Below are 23,903 nucleotides of genomic sequence, written 5' to 3' on the forward strand. Positions count from 1 at the left end.
TCACTTAAACCGCCCCTAACCCTAACATAAAACCAACCGCACACTTACCTGAACCCAACGCATGACCTAACACCACAGGTCTAACAATAGCAAAGCCACAATGACGTCAGTATGTCCATTTTGTGTTTTCAGGATTTTGAGTTTCAGGATTTTGGACTTTCGGGATTTTGAATTTTCAGGCTTTAGTTTTCAGGATTTTGATTTTCAGGCTTATAGTGTTTCAGGCTTCTGATAGAGAACCAAATAAACCTCTTGTATTAGAGATGCAAATTGTATAGGAAAATTAATTTTGACTAAAATGCCCCATAAGTAGTCCAACGAACTCTATCAAATGCCTTCTCTGCATCCAGTCTGAAGATTACCAAGTATTTTCCATTTTGTAATTTTTCTGCATGAATCATATGGGTCCTAATAATATTGTCAATGGTTTGCCTTGTTTTAGTAAAACCACATCAGTCCTAGTTTATTATTTTTAGCAGTTTTTTTAACAAGCCTGTCAGCTAGAATTGCTATTAAAACTTTATAGCTGTGATTCAGTATTGATATGGGGTGATAAAAATTTGGATTACTAGGATATTTTCCTTTTGTTTTCCTTTCTTTGGAGTTCCTGAGATTTAAGTGCTTCCCAGCAGGAGTCTGGCATCTTCTTCCACACTTCTACTGGTAGCCCATCCTACCCTGTGGTCGTACCTTCGGCTTATCTGGAAAGATGTTCTTGGATTTCTTGAACTGTTACAAGCTTGATTAGAACCTGTCTCTTCATCTGAACATCTGTTAAGAACAAATCTCTCAAAAATGGCTCTAGGGACTCAAATCAATTCCTACTTCCTCTTTGTCTCTGATATAGGTTTCTAAAATGCTTTTCAAATATTGCCTGGATAACTCTAGGTTTCATGGACATTTCCTTTGATGTGGGATCCCTTAGCTTTAATACACTTTTTTTTTTTTTTGCTGTCTTAATTTAGCTGTTAATAATCTCTGCTGCTAGGATTTTTTCATAGTAAAATAACTTTAATGTCGCCTGCTGCATTTAAATTCTGTCTTTGGAATGATCTTCCCATAATTTTTCTAATCTCTCAAGTTCTTCCTCAGATAACTGTCTAGGAAGTTGCTCCCTATCCTGTATTTTTTTGATTTTTACTAGCCTTCATTCTGTTAGCCTTTGTTTAAATTCTCATATCTCATTATCTTTTTTTTTTTGTACTCGTAAATGTTTTCTTATAATCATCCCAGCTTACTCGATACGCATATCCCCGTTGTACAATACTCCTCAACCCTTCAAGACACCACTGTCTCAAGGTAGCTCTCTTAAGGGAGATTTCAACCGAGTTGTAATTCTCCAATGTTTATGACCCCAGATCTCTACCAGGAATCTTAACTGTAATTTTACAAGAGTCTGATCTGAAAATAAAATCGGCCATGTAATCACCTTTTTCACCAAATATTCGTATTCTCCTGTTATATAGATCCTGTCCAACCTTGATCTTGTACCAAACTGTCCCAATAAATAGTGAAATTTCCTTCATACATGTAATTCACCCCAACATATTTCCATCCGTATGTTCTTAACATCTCCTTAAAAAAATCTATCTTCACTGGTGAGCTTATTTTTCTTCCATAGGGCCACAAGTTACAGCTTTGCTGGTAGTTACTAAATTCCAGTCTCCTGCAAAGATTCCTGTTCCGCAGCAGAATTATATTGTATCCAAAAAACATACGTTTATAGTGTATTTTTTATAGCTTAAGTGGTAGGTAAAAAATTCCCAGAATCGGTCTTTTCCCATTCCAACTTCCCCTTAGTAAAATATATCTATCCTGCAAATCTCTTCAATCATCTTCTGTGTATAATGCTGCTTTTCTTAATCAAAGTTATCATACCCCTTTATCTTCCCTTCACTGCATTTGCAAAATTCTGAAAAGCACTTTTTAATCAAATATTTACATTCATTCTCATATAGATGCATTTTCAGCAACATAACTAAGTGTAAATCTGCCTGTTTTATGTAATCAAACAGCTTCATTTTTTGCCTTCATCAGTGAGGCCATTAACATTCCAAGTTGCTAATTTTAAGGCCATTTAGATTAAATATCCCACAACCCTCTTTTTTTAGGTCCATGGGTATTACACACCTAAATCTGTGTATGAAGTGAGAAATAAGGAGGAAAAGTAAACAAACTTGATTAATTTGTATGACAAGAAATCATAAGACTGTATTTATGAAGCAGACAGCCTAGGTTTTACCTTAATGTTATCATAAAGTCATATGGAAAACTGTATATAGAACTTGCCCCCGTTCAGTTAAAAAAAAATCTTCCTCTTAGTTGTGCGAGTAGGGCTGTATTAGGTGCCTGAAAAATACTTCTCATCTTTGTATCACGATTGCATCCTCCCTCGCCCATGTCCCATCACTTAAACCAGGAACTCATGCTAATACAGCTGCATGATACATAATCCTGTAGTAGTCTGCACCGCTAGCATTAGCAAACCACTTTATAGCGTATAAAAGGGGAACATGTTCAATTAATCTCACCTTCATTTTTCTGCAAGTACAGGCCTTACTCAGGAAAACATAGTGTGCATCTGAACATGTGGGATCTCAGCTCCACTTATGCCATATATTACTTGAAACAGCAACTGCTTCTTTTTAAAAAACATCTCTGATTTTTACTGCCAGTCTAGCCAGCTGAGATTGAAGGTCTGTTATTAGTTCAACATCCTGACTGTCACACATTCTCACTCCTAAACCCGTGGTCAGGGCAAGACCTAACTCCAGAATACAAAATGTGGTTTGCATTAGGATTTTCAAATACATGCCAATCCAAGGTGCAGAAATGATGACATTGAGAGTTGGTGGGTAACTTACATTATAAGGTGAAAAAAAATGTAAACATATTGACTAGAATTTCCATGGTGTATTACAGATTAAGTTGTTAACAATATAGATAAACAAAAAAATCCATGCCAAATTTTACCTTAGACTGTGGTCAACATCTGACAATAACAGTGAGTGGCTGTAAATGACATTCCACAAGGCTTAGTTTCTTATTTATGATGTCATGTTCATCTGTCTTTTCAGTATCTTGCACTTGATAAAAACATGATTCAGACCGTCACAACCATAGTGGAGGAATACATTTCTTCCATCTCCTAGTCGATACTCTGTAGGACTTCCCAGACTCGTTTAGAGTTTTGAATCATGTACAGTTGTTTCTTCTCCATATTTTTGTGGAAAAGATGAGATTCTTTTGCACGCCATAATTGTTTGTTTGTCATATCACTGGTAGAGGGCTCCTCCAGATCCAAAGGTTTTTGTAATGGCTGTTCCGCGTGAGAAAAGTCCAATTTATACTGCTCTTATACTGCCGGAGCCCTTTCAAAGTCCACGAAGCTTTTCACTCCAGAAGGAAAAAGTTTTCTTAATATTGCAGGGTATAGCAGCCTAGACTGAAGGTGTAACAACCTACAGAGTCTATTATAGGACTAAAAAGTCTGGTACTCAGTGAGTAATCGTGATCTGCAAAGATTCTTTTTCCCCCCGTACAGTAAATTTTTCCCCTTCTTTCAAAGCTTGGATAATAGTTGCTCCTTCAGTTGTAAATTCAAACCTTTAATCATATTGGCCGTGGAAGTCTGTGGGTCTTGTCTAATGGCATGTAAATCCTATGCTCCGTATGTAAGAGGATCTTCTCTGGTTTAATGTCTGTCTATTGATTCACCTGTGAAATCATCAGCCCTGTCAGGGATGTTCATGAAGTGGAAATTCTCTCTCCCTTCTTGAATTCACTCAATTTTTCCGTTATTGCCTCCTCAGATTATTCTAATTCTATCTTTCCAGTGTGTGTATATTTTCCTTTTTTTAAGACATTCCACATCATTCAACTGGGTATAAAGCACCTTCTCCATATCATCTAAGTGTTTATTCATTTTTTTAAACATATTCCATCCAGGAATCACTCAAGATTTTGACCTCTGGTCAGGCCTCATGCAGTTTATCCTGGATTTCTGACATTTCAAGATTACCTGCTAATAAATGGGAATAAGAGCCATTAGAGAATGTCAAGATGCACAAGGTACTGTTCTGGGATTTGACAGCCAATTATGATTACAGGTTGAAATAAGCCTTTTCTTCCCTCTTTTCTTCAGGGGCTGTATTCCCCTGACTTTTGATTTCTTGTCTTTTCCCATTATGGGATGATCAGCATTGAGTATATATACATACATATTTAAACTTAGGGCAGAGAGGATTAAAGAACGTGGCTTAACTCATTGGCACCATAACTGGAAGTCCTTCAAGTTTAATAAAATTTAGGGATAAAATGGAATATTAAGTTCTGTCTCCAGTAATGTCACTCCTGTTTAGCTACTCCTTTGAGATAACAGTCAGGTGTCTATGGATTATTCCTTACTCCTTATTCTCTTCCTCTTCAAAATGGGTCAGGTGGCATTTAGGGAAGAATAATAAGGAACAGCAGGTCATCTCTCCCATGGTACCTGTCCTAAAAATACCATTTATGTGGCTTCAAAATGTCTAGACCAAGTTCCTTCTGCCCCCAGAAGTTGAATACCCTCTGCACACCTTGTATAGAGTGGAGTAACATTTTGAAAAAAAGAGTTCCAGGGCAGATGTTTATTGAAGTGACAATCAGGCTAACAATTTTCTCTGTGGATTTGGATTGTCTTTTAGCCCTTTTGTCATCTTCTCCAAAATGGCTCACCTGGTATTCAGGGAAGAAGTGTAACTTACATTAGGTAATTTCTTCCCCTAATTCCTATCTTGAAGAGTGCCGTTTTGTGGTCTGAAAATGTCCAGATTGAGTTATTTCTACTAGCAAGAAGTTGAATTTCCTCTGCAGACCCCTAGTAGAATCAAATGATATTTTGAAAAAGAATTACAGGGCATATATTTGTTTAATCTCTTTAGAGCAACATGGGACCCAATGATCACAGTACCTTTCAACACTGACTCATATTATGGAGTCTAAAGCTTTGGGGTGTGCTGAGCAAGAGGATTCTGTTTTGTAATTTAGGACGTTGAGTACAACATTTATTAATATCACATGTCCTAGTTGCAGTCTAGTATTGTGGGCAAGCTGGTAGATCTCCCTGATTCTAGGATCAGGATCTCTCTGGAAAAGACCTTTGCTAGTACTTTTTTCAGTGGGCTTCGATATAGTCTATTGTAGTTATGACTGCATTTTTGCTTTTGTTAGTGTGATAGGTTAGGAATGTGCCTGCACTAGATTGCATGGTTCACTTTCTACTTCTTTAAAAAATAACTGAGGTAGGCCATTCAGGGTGCAGTCTTGTTGGGGCAGATCTCACATGCTTTGGTGGAAGATCTTTGAAAAATGAAGCAGACATTGATCAGTTTGGAGGGTTTCTGTTGGTGCTTCCTGCTAACTCTCATTCTTTTAAACATTCCCAGTAATCTAAGAAAAAAAATCTACCCTTCAGTATGAGAAAGACTTCCAAGCTTTAAGTATTATTGCCCCCAGTGTCTCCATGTGCAAAGTCTTCTAGGAGGCAAGCAATGCCACAACAGACCTGACTACCTTACTAGTCAAGATCCAGCTGGACTTGATCCCATACAGGCAACAGATAAGAAACTGCATGGGTTACTGGGTGGTAGGACTAAAAGTCATCATCATCTTCTTTCGGCTGTTCCCGTTAGAGGTCGCCACAGCGGATCATCTGTTTCCATTTCTTCCTGTCCTCTGCATCATGCTCTTTCACACCAACCACCTGCATGTCCTCTCTCACCACATCCATAAACCTTATCTTAGGCCTGCCTCTTTTCCTCTTACCTGGCAGCTCCATCCTTAGCATCATTTTCCCAATATATCCAGTATCCCTCCTCAGCACATGTCCAAGCCAACGCAATCTCGCCTCTCTTGCTTTGTCTCCAAACTGTCCAACCTGAGCTGACCCTCTAATATACTGATTCCTAATCCTGTCCATCCTAGTCACACCCAGTGCAAATCTTAACATCTTTAACTCTGCCACATCCAGCTCTGACTCCTGCCTTTTTGTCAATGCCACCGTCTCCAACCCATATAACATAGCTAGTCTCACTACCCTCTTGTAGACCTTCCCTTTCACTCTTACTGGTACCCGTCTGTTACAAATCACTCCTTACACTATTCTCCACCCATTCCACCCTGCCTGTACTCTCTTCTTCACCTCTCTTCCACACTCACCATTACCCTGAACTGTTGATCCCAAGTACTTAAACTCATCCACCTTTACCAACTCTACTCCCTGCATCCTCATTCCTCTACCCTTCCTCTCATTTACACACATATATTCTGTTTTAGTCCTGCTGACCTTCATTCCTCTCCTCTCTTATGCATATCTCTACTTCTCCAGGGTCTCCTCAACCTGGTCCCTACTCTCACTACATATCACAATGTCATCTGCAAACATCATAGTCCATGGGGCCTCCTGTCTGATCTCATCTGTCAACCTGTCCATCACCACTGCAAATAAGAAAGGGCTCAGAGCTGATCCGTGATGTAATCCCACGTCCACCTTAAACGTATCTGTCACTCCCACCGCAGTCCTCACCAACGTCACACTACCCTTGTACATATCCTGTACCACTCTTACATACTTTTCTGCCACTCCCGACTTCCTCATACAGTACCACAACTCCTCTCTAGGCACCCTGTCATATGCTTTCTCTAAGTTCACAAAGACACAATGCAACTCCTTCTGACCTTCTCTGTATTTCTCCAACAACACTCTCAGAGCAAACATCGCATCTGTAGTGCTCTTTCCTGGCATGAAACTATACTACTGATCACTAATCATCACCTCCATTCTTAACCTTGCTTCCACTAAACTAAAAGTGAGGAACTTAATTTCAGTGTGATTGAAGAGTTGACCCAGAGGGCTGCCGTGAAATGGACAGTTTTTTTAATGAAGGAAGTGAACAGTGGACTGCTGCAGGGCTGCATTCTGGATCCAGTATTTTTCTCTGTGTGTTATCGCTTTATACATATTTGAGGAAACAGAGATAGATGCAACAACTATGAATGGGAGAAGAATCTAAGAAAGAACCTGAACAAGTTGACCAATTGTACAGAAAAGTAACATTTGAGATTCAGTGCAGACAAATGTAAAGTACTGCATCTGAACCACAACAGCCTTGGTATGAAGTATCAGCTGTGGAAGGGGGGGGGGGCTGATGGTGAGGTAGCAGAAAAAACAAAAAAGGGTTTTTGTACACCTGAATGACAACAGCAGACTGAAAAGAATGTGGTAGTATCACACAGAATGCTGCTGTGTTTCTTCAGGAGGCTAGCCTTCAGAAGAAAAGAAGTAATGCTTCTGTTTAATCTGCCTTGACCAGACAACAGACATATTAGTGTTTGCAGCTCTGGAAGGCATACTACAAAATGAACATCAGTTCTGCTGAAAGGGGCTCCAGGGGAGAGCTGCTAAAATGATTCAGTGGATGGAAGGAAAAGGATAGAATCAGACATTAGACCAGTTGAATCTCTTATAATAGGTGTCCAAAAATGGCAGAGAATATATGCATAATACCTTGTCAGAGAAACTTAATGAAGTAATTCTGAATAAGAAGAATGGGGAAGGAGAGTGCATAGGCAACAGATTTTAAGGATAATCTACTGCCTAAATCAGTGAAAACACTTCTTTAGACAGTGGAATGGACTACTGGAATGAATGGTGGAGAGAGAATCTTTGGAGGCATTCAGGAGGATATTTGTCAGATGGAGATAAGATGACCAAGAAGATGTGGATAAAAGTAGAGGTAGAATATTTAAAGGGCAGAGTAGATAAGCTAATCATCTCCTTCAGCCATCACACAAATATAATTTATACTATTAATCACAAAGATCCATTTTGTATGTGGCTTGTAGTCATTATTTTCACTACTGCTTCCTTACCTCTGTCCTTTTCAGTGTAGCATCTGTACTGCTTTGAGTAGAAAATGCTAGATGGGAATTAGTCACTGAGTAGCATGGTGACTACATTCCACTTTGGGGAACTGGGCTCTGTGTACATAAGTGTTGCAGCCCATCTTTAAGCAGCTGCTCCTGAGCTAAGTTCCATTCTTTCAATAATCTAGCTTGAGCATCGGTCAACCCCCTTGTCTGAACTTTTCACTGTTGCTGCCCATTCATTCATCCACATGCACCCTACTCCTCTTCTGTCCTTTCTTTTCAAACCTACTCTTCCAGCTGGCCCCACTGACAGATCAGATCATTGTTTCTTGTTTCTTTTCTAATGTCCGCTTGTCCTTCTCTGCACGTCTATAATTGCACACCACAGCCTTATTGCCTTCACTGTTGGAACAGTTCTGCAGCTCATACAACCTGCCATTTTAATCACCTCTCTGTATTGCCATTGAACTGATTACAGTACTCCACATACAGCCTTAAAGATACCTTGTGAAATTGGAGGATACCTCTTCTTCCCTGAAGTGCAGTATCTGTGTTATGCGCTTTGGTATCTTTGTGACTTTTGCCTCAAACCTTTCCCATTGCAGTGTATGACTCTCCCAAGGGATGATTACAACCACAGGCTCCCCATTTTCTTTGTCTTTCTTATATCTACCTCATTAAACATGAATGTTTACCCTAAAATTTTCCCACCAGAATGCAGAAGCATGCACTTTGTTTGCATTAAATCTCAGCTAACAATCATTCACACACACTTCACCATGTTTTGACAGAAACTGGCCTGTATATCTTTCACAACAGCACCGGTTTTGATATTTCTGGCAGATAAGCTGATATTGCTTTTTTACTCTTATTTAATGTGACACAAACAATCTTAAGATCAGCTGGCTTTGAGTTCTAGGGTGTCCTACTTACTGGCTTTTCTCCAGACAGCTGTAGCTCAATACCACCAGTTCCTCTACCCACAACCTCACTGCCGTCGGCTTCTATAGGTTCATAGGTGTTCACTAGGCTAACGACCCAGGAGTCTTTTTAAGCCTAGCCACACATTCCAAATCTCTAACAAGTTCTGATACCCTTGATAAGTGTAAGCGGGGGTTTGGGAAATGAAACATTTACAAGCAGGGGCCTGGGAGATGAACCATTTACAGGTTGCCTGTGTCCATTAGAGACATAGGTGCCAAAGCAGGGATGAATTTCCTGTTCCCCATCCAGTTGTCCAAGCTGCACTTGAATTAGGTTAGGGAGGAGCTGTGCTTCAGTTGGATGGGGAGCCTGTTCCATAGACAGGGTAGTGTCTGGGATACATACCCGTCTCTCCAGCAGGTCCTGTTTATATCACAAGCAAGGTTTAAGTCTTTAGAATGGGTAATTCTGGTGCTGTTTGTTTTGTGGATATGTAGTAGGTTCATCAGATTGGGGTCTGACAATGCCCTGTATGCCAGGCATAGATCTCCCCTCAAAAGCCTGTAGGAGACAGAATACAGCGATAGGGCCTTGAGGCGGTCTGCATAGGACATTTTACTTATGTCCTGTATTCTTTTAGTGAGGAACCTCTGTGGACATTCTTGTTGTTGGATATGCCTGGTTAGGTACATACCAAAGGGGACATTGTACTCAACGATAGGTCTGATGAATGCAGAATACAGTGGAATAATGACTTCCTTGGATTTAGATGCCATACCTTAGTTTATATGTTGCACAACATAGAAAGATTTCCTCACTACTGTAGACATGTGATGGTCAAAGGCTAGATTACTATCTGTGTGTGTGTCCCTGATTACTGGGTCAACTCTAAGGGATGTGTTGTCAATATGATAGTTACCAGGGGTGGATGACTTCCCAAGGATACTACTATGCATTTCTTAGCATTTAGTGTTAGTCCATGGCTCTGATAGCAGTTTATCTGTGTCAGCCCCTCCTGGAGAGCATTTGTGTCAGTGTGGGATTCAATGACAGATCCTAATTTGCAATGATCTGCAAAATTTAGTCAGCCAGAGACCACTAACATTGGCCTTGACTTCAGAGAAGTAAATGCCAAAAAGGAGAGGTCCAATGACTGATCTCTAAGGGACCCCCTTGTGACTGACCTCTTTGTAGGGGTGGACTCCCCAATTTTAACTTCCTGGATCCTGTCTGTGAGCCTTTTGGCTATCCACCAGGTGCCATACAAGTTTGTACCTAACCTCTTCAGTTTACCAACAATGCCTGAGTGGCGTATTGTGTCAAATGCCTTGGCCAGGTCAAGGTAGACAGTATGAACCATTTTTCCCTCATCCATTGCTTTGGTTACCTTCTCAAAGAAATCTACAAGGTTGAGTAGGCATGATCTGCCCTTGACGAAACCAAACTGGGTTGGGTCCAGTGTCTGGAGGTTTACTATATCTGTATCGGTCATTTCCATGATGATTCTTTCCATGGCTTTACATATAAGATTAGTGAGACTTATGAGTCTGTAGTTTCCAGGTTCTGTGGATTGCCCACCTTTGTGCAGAGGGATGACTTGCTGTTCTCCATTCATGAGGCATGAAGCCTGTTTGAAAGCTACAGTTAAATGGTAATTCCAGTGGCACTGATAGGTCATGTTTCATGCTATTTAGAAGGCATCCTGGGATGTTGTCTGAGCCCATTGACACAGTGTTCTTGGTCTTAGAGAGAGCATTAAGGACCTCTTCCTTAGTGATAGTAGGGGGAGATATATTTGATGGTATTTTCTGAGGGAAGGTTGAGGGGGAGAGAGGGATAAAGTTGGAACTGAATTTATCAGCCAGGAGGTTTTCTACACCTTCTTGCTCAGTATAGGTGGCTCCATTTACATAGAGTGCTGCACACAATTGTGTATTGCCTTTGAGGTTGCAGACATAGCTAAAGAATGATTTGTGGTTGTCCTTGGCCTGAGAGGCCAAACTTACCTCAAATTTGGATTTGGTAGTCTTTATTTGTCTTGTTTAATTTAATGAGATTGCTTTTATCCTGATGGGTGCTGCACCTCCTAATTTTGCCATGATGTGTTTCCTTCTGTTATACAGCCTGTTGATTTTTGTGTTTTTTAGTTAGTTCTGTACTACTTCCTGGTGAGTACAGCTGCCTCTGTGCAGCTATTAACATACTTGTACAGGGTTTCTGTGAACAGTTCTGCATAGGCAGCAGTGTTCTCAGGGTTTATGAGGACTTGAAATTTTGCTAGGTTATCACTTAATAGTAGGAGATTAGTCTTAGAGTGGTTCCTGAATATTCCCGGTTTAGTTGGGGGTCCGGGTTTTATTTTTACTTCAAAGGAGACCATTTTGTGGTCTGACCTTACCAGGGAAGACATTACAGTTGGTAGTGTGCAGCACTCTTCCACTTTAGTGAGGACCAGATCCAGTATGGTTGCACCCTTGGTTGGTGTATTGACTATCTGCAAAAGTAAATTAAGGCACCAAAGTTACACACTGGAAATCAGTCACTGTACTTTATTGCAGAAGGCAAACGGTAAGCGCTTTCACAACTTAATGTTGCTTCATCAGACCACATCACTACAATTGATGCTTGGTTAAATACTAGGACAATTAGTATGACATCACAATTTAAAGAGATATTACTCCACTAACATAAGAACATATATCGATGTGTGTGTATATGTACACATATATATATATATATATATATATATATATATATATATATATATATATATATATATATTTTAATAACCATCAGGGATGACATTCCCCCTTTTTTAAATATTATTGTGTGTAAATACACACCTTTCTATATATTTTATGCATTTTTCTTATGGATATCGATATATGTTCTTATGTTAGTGGAGTAATAGCTCTTTAAATTGTGATGTCATACTAATTGTCCTAGTATTTAACCAATCATCAGTTGTAGTGATGTGGTCTGATGAAGCAACATTAAGTTGTGAAAGCGCTTGCCATTTGTCTTCTGCAATAAAGTACAGTGACTGATTTCCAGTGTGTAACTTTGGTGCCTTAATTTACTTTTGCTGTTGTTGTGTGTTTTGGGCACCTCAGTGTACCGACAGCCATTTGTTTTTTTTCAGTATTGACTTTCTGGCCCAGGGAGTTTGTATTTACAAAATCCATGAATCTGTATGCCTGTACATTTGGTGTAGTATAGGATTCCCAGTTAATAATGGGGTAATTAAAGTCACCATGAATATGGCATTGAGTTGTCTGGTTAGTGTTTCTAATAAGTTTAAATACATGGTATGGGTTTCCTGGGTCATAGAGGGAGACCTGTACCTTGCAAGGAAGTGGTATTGGATTTTGCCTATGGTGATTTGAACATGGAGCAGCTCAAGTTCATTGTCCTGTTTGACCAGCCTTGAAGTATAATTATTTTTGATGTAAATACAGACACCTCCACCTTTAGTCCCTGCCTGTGAAGTAGCTGGTCTTAATGTGTGGAATTCATTGTAACCTTGCATGTTTGGTGTGTTCTCTGTGGCTTTAAACCATGTTTCAGTGAACGCACAGACAGCAGCATTCTCCAGGGTGAAGAAAGCTTCTAGGTAGTGGAGTTTTTTGTTTAGACTCCTAGCACTGAGCAGTAATACCTTTAGATGTTCTTGGTTTTGATTTGCTATGCCAGACGTACTTTCAGTTTAGCAATACTTAAAAAAGGCACTATGGGGGAAGACAATGTTTTAGCTAATATTCGAAAGACTAGACGGGAGAGGTCCAGACCATCCCTGACAAAACAACATGGTCCGTTGATCATGTCTTTCCATGCTGACAAATATTGCACCCCCTTAGAATGACACCAGAAACTAAGCTAATTATTAGTCAATCATCTTTTGTTCGTATTGTGGCATCATCCTTGGAGAAGATAAAATGGTGCTCAGTGCTAGGCTCATACCAGCCTGAAACACATATTCCGAGAGCTCCATGATGCCTCTCTTCATATAGTCTAGGGGGAGGTACATCTCTGTTCATTTACTCCCACATGGACTGTGACTGAGTCATATTGGTACTTGTGGTCCAGTGACCTGAGTGCTTGTGTAATGTGATGGAGTCTAGCTCCTGATAAGCAGCTGACCATGACTTTCTCCTTACTGGCCTGTATATCTTTCACAACAGCACCAGTTCTAGTCAGTGAGAGACATTCCTCTTCACTATTTTGGTTGTACCTTTTAATTTTTTTTAGATATATGCTGCAAGAGGCCTTACATTATATAAACAAGGCTTGTTTTTTTCCATTTCATTGGTTACCACATCATAAAACTAGATCTCTTTAGAGTGAGAATTCCTGTGTTGCACAAAGAAATGCTGTTTACTATCTATCTGCAGGTGAATTATCATTCAGGAACTGCAACAGCCTTCCCAGTAAAATCATTTCTATATCCTTCACTGAAATAATATTGGGCTTAATAAGTCTATACTTTTGTAGGTCTTTCCTAGTTCTGTTTTTGCTCAAGAAACCATTCATTACCAGCAATCCGGTCCTCTGTTGTTCAGATGTATGTATTTGTTGCTTTTGATCCAAGTTCTTTTTATTATTTGCTGTAGATTCGGTTCACATATGGGTTTTCAGTCTTCTCTGGTCATCCAGGAAGCAGTCGGTATTTAAAGAAAGAACATCTTTAAATTGGTGATAGAAATACTCCAGGTCAAGGCAACATTTTTTCCCTTCCTGTGTCATGTTTGAGCATGGTGTTACATATTTACTGGGTCTATATTAGAACTTCGAAGTTTCAAAACTTCGAATATTTTAATATCGAACCCTATTCAGCGAAAGCTGAAAACATCGAACATACAGAACAGCAAATTTTTTCCTAGGGAAAAAATTTGCTGTTCCAAAACACATACAAACAACACAAGCACACCAAGCAAACAGCAATCCACACACATACACCTAAAATCTTACACCTAACCCTACACTAAATTGTACACACACCACTAACTATCCACTTACCTTAACCCAAACCCTAACCCTAAGGTCCGTCACTATCGCACACTCACCTCACCCTCGCCCTAACCCTAACTCACCTACCCCACCCTAACCCTCACGTCCACATAATCGCACACTTACCTGACCCACACCCTAACCCTAACTCACCTAACCTGCCCTAACCCTCACGTCCACACAATCGCACACATACCTAACCCACGCCCTAACCTTAACTCACCTAACCCGCCCTAACCCTCACATCCACACATTCGCACACATACCTAACCTGCACCCTAACTAACCTAACCTGCACTCAATGGCACACTTACCTGAACCCAACCTGTAACTTTCCACCACTGCGCTGAAAATACCGAAGCAACAGAAACGGACAACCAAATTCTTTCCCTTGGAAAAAATTTGTTTTTCTGTTGCTTCGATATTTTCAGCTTTCGCTGAATAAGGTTCGATAGTAGAACATTCGAAATTTTGAAACTTCGATGTTCTAATATAGACCTGTATTTACTTGCAGTGTACCCTTTGCTTATTAGAGCTGACTGCATTGTGAGATTTCTTTTCTTTTTTTCTGTCTTTCTTTTTTATTGATTCCTGTCTGAGATGCACTAATGTCTTCTCTTTATCCAGTTCTTGGGTATCACAAATTAAAATAAACAAGTCTTTGTAGAGGAAACTCTTAATTCTGATGAAAAGCACATCTGTTAATCCTTGTAGTAAGTATACCAAGAAATAGACTTAGAGAAATAAATTAGTCTTTGTTCCTTATTGTTATCAGTTTTTCAGCAGTTTTGTAGTGTATGAATAATTTCTGATACATACAACTTCTGGGAGCTCTTGATAGCAAAATAAAAAACTAAATGTCAGGAATTGTACAGATAAGAAACTACATATAATCATCATTAAAGCATCTTCCACTAATAGATTTTCATTTTTTCTTTTTTCTTTGCAGCAACTGAACCACCCAAATGTAATTAAGTATTTGGACTCCTTTATTGAAAACAATGAATTGAATATTGTTTTGGAGTTAGCAGATGCAGGCGACCTCTCCCAGATGATTAAGGTAAAAACGATGTTTTCTTCGAAGCGCATATGAGTCAATTATCACTAGAAAGCAGAGGGAGGAGGTAGAAGTACCTAATGCTTGAATTTTTGTTCAAAAAACCTTTTTTAACATTCCAAGTGTGTATCGTGTATAAGCTGCACATCTGAAACACATCTTTCAGTGCAGCTTCAAGATCCCAAATGCTCTTTTAATTTCCTAAGGAACAGGTCTGAATTCTGAGCCCTATTAGTCATCTGTTTGAGGGGATGTTTAAAAACACTCTAGAACTTAGATGAAGTATAGGTCAGCACATACACAATCTTAACCTTAAACTATTATGTTGTGGTCAGTTGTACTTTTTTGATTAAGTATGCTTAAGGGTATGTTCTAATGTCAATTTAAACTTTGGTAATGTGGTAATCAGATGTACACCAGTTTGTAGTCAACTACCTACACAAGTTAAAAAACTTTTTTGTTGTGCATCTGCCTTGCTGTTTATTTCATCAGCATCATCATTAGCATCATTTCCTAGGATGTGTTTGGTCACTTTTTTTTTGTTTGTTTTATTTTTGACTGAACCATTTTCTTGAATGATGCAAGAGTTTATTTTATTTAAATGTGTTGTTTACATCTGGGTACATGACAACACAAGTTACATTGCTGTGTTCTATAAACAGCATAAATTTCTTCAGTTATTTCTTGTGTTTCCGTCTTCTGGGTTGTAATAATTTCTTTAGCTGTATATTTGTTTTTATTTTCCAGTCTATATTTGCTATTGCATGTGCACATACAGTGCCTAGGAGCTAAGCAGTCAAGTAACAATGAAGTTGAAACTTGAATGGTTCATGAAAATAATGGCCATAGCTTTCAAACTCTTAATTCAAGAAGTCTGCACAAAGCCTGACAGAATAGGGGGGGGGGCTGCACAGGCCCAAAAATAAGGGCACATATTAAATATTGCTCTTATAAAATTAGAAAGTTGCTAGAATAACAGGGCTTGTTATAACATACATTTTCTGAAGGATTTGAAGTCTGAAACTCAAATTTATATTATCATTTAGTGACTTCAGTTCTCAGATCATCCCAGCGATTTACAAAAAAAAAAACACAAATTTTATGAGGAACAGTCCAAAAATATGAGACACATCTGGACATTCTGCAAAAATCTGAACAGTTGAGAGGTGTGATAATGACACATGGAATACATAAATTAAATCAAGCTAGCTATTCTAGGTAAAGGATTTGGGAAAATTAGTTGGGTACTGCTTAGGCAGCTAGTGTGACTTTTGCATTTTGAGTTTCAGAGCTTTGTTGGTAAGGACATTTTCCATTTACCCACAAAGCTGAGCAGCCTCAAGAGTTGATGAACTTAGGCAGGGGTAGAAGGTCCTGGGTAGTTTTATGCCCTGCAGAAATGCGTTTTTTTTTTTTTTTTTACTTTGTATTTCTTAGTGTTGACTTTACTGGTTGTAGTACTTGTTCCTAACATAGTCATTTCAGTTAGTTACTTTGAAGTCTTGCATACATGGTAGATGTAATGCTAAAAACTGCACTAAACGTGACTCATTGTTGCTAACTGTGTGTGTGTGTCTGCTAGAAACAACTGCCTTTTTCCAAGCTTTGAGCTTTAGTCTGATTAAAGTAACTTGCTCAACTCAATACAGTATATATGTTGATAAAGGCTAAAAAAACAAGTTTGCAGGATTTAGTTAATTTGGAGTTTATTGTCTGAAAATGAAATACCGTGTTCAACATGTTTTGATGTGCAGATAATAATGAGAGTCATGTGTAAAATGAAAGTTTAATCATACCTAAGCTATCATGTTATATTTAGTCAACAGCTGATTTTTTTCATCCTAGTTTTTTTGAATTTGCAACTTAAATGGTGATTTTACTTGTGTTGTGTAATGTGCAGCTGTGGAGTTGAATTATATATAAGATGGGTGGTAGAGGTCCCCTCATCAATGCTTTCCTTGTCTGATGTGTTTTTGATTTTGTTTGACCAGAAATATACATTTAAATGTTTGTTATGAATGTTTTCTGTCCAAATAGTTGTTATTTCAGGAAGGAACAAAATCTAATGTGCCCTTAATGTTTTCCAAGTGTTTTCTACTATTTAAGTTATGGTTATTTTATTGAGCACTTCTTTAAGTGGCCCCTTATTTTTTCTCTAATTTAACACCTGCTTCCTACTTGTCGTCCATCCCTTTCTTTAACATTTGGCTATTTGCTCCCCATCACTTGGGCAGGGGTTGGCAAAGATGGAGCGTCATTCAGACAGCCAACAGCTATAGTTCGATAATCTCTGTGTTTGTTTCCCTACAGCGTCTTTTCATGCATGGATAAGGTTACAGAGGACTATGCAGTAGACTGACCACACTGGATGGCCCCACTTCCATAAGGGCATTCTCAGAAAGCAGCAATGCTCCCTGGTATAAGGCAGAAATTATCATACCTGTTCATGAACCCCATCCCAAACTGTGTACACCCCCCCCACCTGACTATTCCAGTACTGGCCAACTATTCAAACCTGCTTGCCAGGATCATAATTGGGAAACCTTCCCTTTACACCATGGAGTTAGGTGGAGTTGTCCCTTAGTTATGCAGCATTGCAGTTATTTTGTTGTTGTTGCGTGTCTTTCTGCTTTTCCCGGTTAGGGGTCGCCACAGCAGAACTCCGGTCCGCTAATGATTGGCAGTAGATTTTCACGAACGTCGAGGTGCCAGCTCGACGTCCAACCTTCAATGAAGGCATGCCCATTTACGCATATCTTTTGAACGCCCACCCAACCACTGGGAGGACATGCAGACTCCACACAGAAGGCACTCCCGCAATCCAGCCGAGAATCGAACGGGAGAACCTCTTGCTGTGAGGCAACAACACTACTGCTGCATCACCGCGGATAGCATTGCAGTTATTTTGTAAGTGTTGCAAATGGGGCAACGTTTTGTAGATATTTTATTTCACTGTAGAGTTTGATTGTGTGACAATTTCTACTTAATGATTTGCTGTTTCATTTATAGGTACTGCTTAGGTGCAACAGCTAGGGGGGTTTTACAGTTGTTTGTGGTGGGATTTTTTTAAGGTATACAGCTGTTGGCATTTCTGATGTACCTTTATGCTGTGTTTGATGAAGTATTATGGTGATGTCATGAAATTTCAACAAATGTGTAGTCACTGTTTTCACATGTATTGTTTCATTGCATTAGGATTCTATGTTCAGCCATTTGTGTGATAATAATAAGTGTAATGTATTCACTCAGTTGTGATTGAATATTCATGAGTCCTCTGGGTATTTATGACTTTAAGTGGCATGATTTGCCATTGTAGTATTGGGAGATGTAGTATGTCCATCTTTGTTGGACCTGTCATTGTTGTATCAGTTTGTCCATATCTGTTTGTGGAATTTTGTGTTGAAAAGGGATGGTTATCTGCAGCATATAAAGCTAAAATAGCACTTTATGCTAAACTAAAAAAAATGTCCGAGGTCTGCAAGTGAGGAGTGGATAGAATAGAAATAAAGTGTTCCATCCATATTCTTTTTGGAGATAGCTTTTGGGTCAACACAGTTTAACCTTCAGTAAGAAGTATTTTAGTAGTGTTGAAGGAATTTGCTATTCTGTCACTCTTTGGCAGTAAGTTGAGTATTAGTACGTTTGTGTGTACCTTGTAAACACATTTTTGCATAGAGTTTGAGATGACTTGAGATTGCCATTGCAATAGCTGTTAAACATTCTCTTCTACAAGAGTTGATGTGAAGGGATAGACAGATGGGAATTTCCACATTTAATAAGAGCCAGGTTTGTAGTTTCCACAGATTCATTCAAGTGGTACATACCTCTGGCATTGCTAATGCTGGCATTGAGTAGAAAGGCACTTATTTTTTTACAGGATTCTCAGGATGCTGTAATTAGCATAAAGTGTTATTGATGCCTCTGTTAATTACCCATAAAATGACATGAATTGTTTTTTTCTGCAGTCTGTATTATGCACCCATTATGGTTGTACTAACAGTTTGTCAGTGTTTGAATAGTATGGTAGCCTTTCTAAGTATACTTGTAGCTGCGTAACACTGAATGTACATGGCTGTATTTTAACTCTTTTTTCAATGTTACATTTTCCATTTAAACTTTATAGTATTTGTTTTTCAGACTTTTCTGTTTAATCTCTGATCTAATCTGTAAGAAATGCTATCAGGCAGTGGAAGAAAGCCTGACAGATCTAGCAAACTTTTTCTGTGGCAGTTTTGGCATGATGTTTTCATAATTCCTACTGGCTCCCTCCCACACCTTCACTCTAACTGCTGATTGAACAGTCCTTCTGAGGGAAAATCAGTAGTCAGAGAGAAAATTCGTCAGTATTTTCTTGTTTCCTTATGAAGAAGCAGCTCAGAGGCTTTACAGTAGCAGTATCCATCCCTCAGCTTCAATTCTGGCAGGTCCTCAGTGAGGAATCTTTCTACAGAGACTAGTGCCCTAAAAAAATGCTGTTTATTTTAATAAAGCTTTTTAGTGGTATTTGTGCTTTAAGAAACACGGTCAAAAGTGTCCTGTCAGGATCCACTGTTTTTAGCGTTAAGCTATTTTGGGATCTAATTTTCTTAGAAATGCTTGCGTAAACTTTGTGCATTTTATGCAAAATTTTAGTTGTTGGGAAGTGTTTTATGTGGCAGGAACTTTTATGGGACATGTTAGTGCTTGTGTTCACTGTGGACAGTTCCATAGTTGTCAGGGTTCAGTCAGTGCATCAGCTGATGATAGATGACTGCAGTAGTCATTAGTAATTCTTCAGACCACTCACTTATCTCCCTGGTGTAGTCCTTTCAACCACTATGAACTTGGAGGTCAAGCATAATTTCTTAAGCAATACCATTGTCTGATCTAGACATGGGACAAACTTCTCTTCTTGGTCAGGGAAACACCCCAGAAGATATAGCTGGGGAAAGAGACCTCTTGATGAAGCAGGAGACCACTTTATGTAGCAGAAGTACCTTTTCCGAGTTGGCCATCAGCTATACTTGTAAAGAAATAAAACAAAAGGCTGAACATTCTTTATCTGAAGACATGGCGTCTGTTAGAAAAGATGATTTCCTTACGTTAGCTAAGAAGTTATTAGGGCGGCCACGGTGGTGCAGCGGTTAGCATTTCCGCCTCAAAGCAAGAGGTTCTCTGGTTCGATTCTCGGCTGGGGTGCCTTCTGTGCAGAGTCTGCATGTCCTCTCTGTGGTTGCATGGGTTTCCTTCAGGTGCTCCGGTTTCCTCCCACATCCCAAAGACATGCTGTAGGTGGATTGGACACTCTAAATTGACCCTAGGTGTGAGTGTGTGCTTGTGTGTGCCTTCTGTGGAAAGTTGGGTGCCGGGCTGGCAACTCGACACTGTAAAACTCCACTGCCAATCATGAGTGGACAGGTGATCCACTGTGGTGACCCCTAACCGGGAAAAAGCCGAAAGAAGAAGAAGAAGAAACTAAGAAGTTATTACAGGCTATTAATCCTGGTTCTCAGAAATCCTTTATCTGAAAAAGAGGTCAGCAGACACATTCCTGCAGTTCCCAAGCCCATATTTCTGATTCAGAGGAAACCTGGTCCTCATAACCTCATTTTGAAGGAATTTTCCTGAGATAATAGCCAGGGTGAAGTAGTTTTTTATGGGAACAAATGGGTGTTCCCCCTGGATTGAGGAGATATTATGACATGTTACAAGTAGATATGCCCCATTCCATGCCCATTTCTCTATTAATGCCAGCCCTAGAGGATGTATTCAGTGCTGCCTGCAACAATCCTGACTCTGAACTTTATTTCTCAAAAACACAGATATGCTTTATAATCTATTCATTCAGTTTCTCAAACTAGCAGGTATTTGTTTTCCCACTTTAGGTCTGACTGTGAGGCCGTATCCACATCTTTGCCAGCTGAGAACAGGCTCTTGGTGTCCTCCAGTCCTTCTCCTGTGGACAAAGAAGGATTGGTATTGGATAGATTTGGTAAGAAAATATTTTCTTTTTGCACTTTGGAGTATAGACTTAACTGTCAGACTTATTAATGGAAGTTTGTTCTGTTTTGTACAGACAGTTTGAGAGATTTATTTGCTGCACTTCCACCTGAAGGTAGTACCAATCTAAATTCCATTGTTTCTAACATTTCTCAAATATCAAAACATGCCTTAAGGAGTGTAAATGATTGTGTAGATGTTGCCGCTAGGGCCACTGCTACTGCTGCAGTAGAGGAGATATGCCTGGGTAGATAATCAGATGTTTTCTGATGAGGTAAAGTCTCAAGTTTTAAATTCAACTTTAGGTAAGGAGGCTTTCTTTGGCAGATCTGCTACTCAGGTCCTCAAAATATTTAATGAGTGAAGGAAATTAGTACAGAAACTTTCTAAGATTTTTCAGGCCTCTCTTTACAAATTTCCCACATTGTCTTTACCATATGCAAAACAGAACAAACAATCTGTGGCTTCTCAAGCCAAACAGGGAACCAAAAAAGATAAAAGGAGAGGAATGACAAGAAACAAATATCTTTTTACCAAAAAGCTGTAGTCTGTTACTACAGAATGACTATACCAGCATTCTCCCTTTTACCCCATCACTCCTGCCCCTATCTCTCTAAATCTGCCCCAGAAACCCCTTTGGCAACAGATTGTTCCAGATTCTTAGATGTTATAAGTGGTTCAAGAGGGATACATGTCACACTGTTAGTACCTCCTTAGAGAGGAGTTCTCCACCCTCCAAACTAAAGAAGAGTTTTTCCACTTTTTTTTCATCATTTACTTAACCTATGAGCCATAGATCTGGTGTCATTAAGTCAACAGAGCAAAGACTTGTATTCCATAATGTTTCTGGTACCAAAGAACAAGTCTTCTTGGAGACCAGGTCTAGACCCTTCAGAATCTGTTGCTTCTCATTACACAAGAAAGTTTTATGGTAACATTAGATCTAAATGATGCGCGCTATCACATTCCCATAGCCGAAGGATTTAGGAAATTTCTCAGATTTTCTGTGTCTGGGTCACATTATCAGTTCTCAGCATTACCCCTTAGGTTATCTACAGTTGAATGGGTGTTTACAAAATGTCTAGCTCCAGTCATAGGTCATTGCAGGCTGAGTGTCATTCACATATTTCTTTATTTAGACAAGTTACTCATCTTTGCAGAATATTTTCCTAGACATCAAGAGGTAAGCCATTATAATGGGTTTCTTCTCTTCTGCCCAGTCTGGTGTTCCATTTAAAAGTTCAGAAGTCCTCCTTGACCCCGTCACCCAAGATTATCTTTCTAGATTGACTTATAGACACCCTGCATGCTCTTGTAACACAGGAAAATGGTGATTATTATCTGGAAACCTTCCTGATCTTCTCAAATCAGTCTAAAACATCAGCCAGAGAGTATCTCAGGATCCTGGGATTCAGGGCCCTATGATTTTCATGATTCTTATTGCCAGGTTGCACATGAGAAAGATTCATTGCTTTGTAAAAAAACATGTTCCTAGCATTTGCATCTTCTGGAATTTCAACTATCAATCTTGAGCTTTGTAAAAAAGGAATTGCATTGGTGCAGACTACAGGTACAAGCAAATCCAGGTTTTCTATGGGGGGTAAAGGTGCAAGGCTTGTGGAATTCCTCAGACAGACCAAAACACATCAATGTCAGAGATATGGGCTGCGATGTGTGCCTTAAAATCTGTTTATCATCAGTGTTTCCCAAGACCTTTTCAGATTATTACAGATAACGCAACAGTGATGTTCTACATAAGCTAGGGGGCACCAGGTTGTACCCTCTGTGCAGGCTGGCTAGGATGGCTTGGGAAGAAGTTTTTTTGCACTCTTTAACCCTCAGAGAATCTTACATTTCATCAGTGCAAAACATTGTGGAAGACACACTGAGCAGGAACAGGACAGACCCTCATGAATCGAAGTTTAATGACGGGATCTTCCAGAAGTTGATCCATTTGCGAGGAACACCTCAAGCAGATCTGTTTGCCTCCTTTCAAAACAGACTACTGAAGAAATTTTGCTCCAGGGGTTCTTGCAAGCAAGTCTGGAAAACAGATGTATTTTCATTCCCATTGACAAGAATGATCTTTTATGCATTTGTACCCTTTCCACTGATATGCAGTGACAGTGTAACTTTGAAGATTCTGTTTTGGCTCAGGCAGCATAGGTTCTCCCTTCTTATGGTCTTGGCCTAGGGCAATTACCACAAGCTTCCTCACAAACCGGACCTATTCACACAAAGCTGGAGGAGAGTTATACATTCCAGTCTCAACTATATTCTGCTGACTTCCTGGAGTATTTAATTCTAATTCCTTTTAGGCACCTTTTTCCAGAGGACTTACATAAGGTAATAAAGGAGGCACGAAAACTTCCTACTAGGAAATCTTATATTGGCATGTGGAAAAGGTTTTCTAGTCTGTGCCTAACCAGTAACCAAGGCTCTGTCATGGATTATGTACAACTGGTTCTCAAATACTTGTGTGATTTACCGTTATCTAGCCTCTCTTACTCCTCTGTCAAGGTGCATCTTGCATTCATTTCAGCGTGTCTGCCCATGGATCCTCCACTTTTTTGTTTTTAAGTGAAACAGTTTCTTATGGCAGTTTTGTACCCGAGACCCCTCATAAACAGGTTTCTCTTTCCTGGGATCTTAACTTTGTGCTGAAAAAGTAAACCATGTCTGCATTTGAACCTGCCCATCAAGCAGATTTAATGTTCATTACATGGAAAACTGTTCTTTCCATTGCTCTGACATGCAAGAAGAGTATCCGAGTTGCAAACTGTCATGATGAGTGAACCTTATCTTGTCTTCCTTAGAGAAAGGGTCTGATTAAGAACAAATCCCTGATTCATGCCCAAGGTTGCACCACAGTTAGTTCACTTTGAATCTGTCCACTAGTTTCCCAGTGTTCTAACCAAATATTCCAACCAGGGAGAAAGGATTTTACATATTCTGGGTGTGCATAGGCAGCTCGGGCACTATCTTGCCAGAGCTTCATCCTTTAGAAAAGTTGATCAACTGTTTGTTT

The 23,903-nt window shown here is 39.4% G+C and overlaps 1 protein-coding gene across 1 annotated transcript in view; it reads left to right on the forward strand.

Annotated features, from left to right (window-relative positions):
• NEK6 (NIMA related kinase 6) overlaps positions 1 to 23,903 on the forward strand; it is a 3,457,780-nt gene that overhangs the window by 2,424,735 nt on the left and 1,009,142 nt on the right. Inside the window, exon 6 of the mRNA XM_044058651.1 lies at positions 14,789 to 14,899. Within this exon, the coding sequence (XP_043914586.1) occupies positions 14,789 to 14,899 (111 nt within the window). The remainder of the gene's footprint in view (positions 1 to 14,788; positions 14,900 to 23,903) is intronic.

Source organism: Protopterus annectens, chromosome 16.part0, assembly GCF_019279795.1.
Source record: "Protopterus annectens isolate FY-2018-M chromosome 16.part0, PAN1.0, whole genome shotgun sequence".
NCBI lineage: Eukaryota > Metazoa > Chordata > Ceratodontiformes > Protopteridae > Protopterus > Protopterus annectens.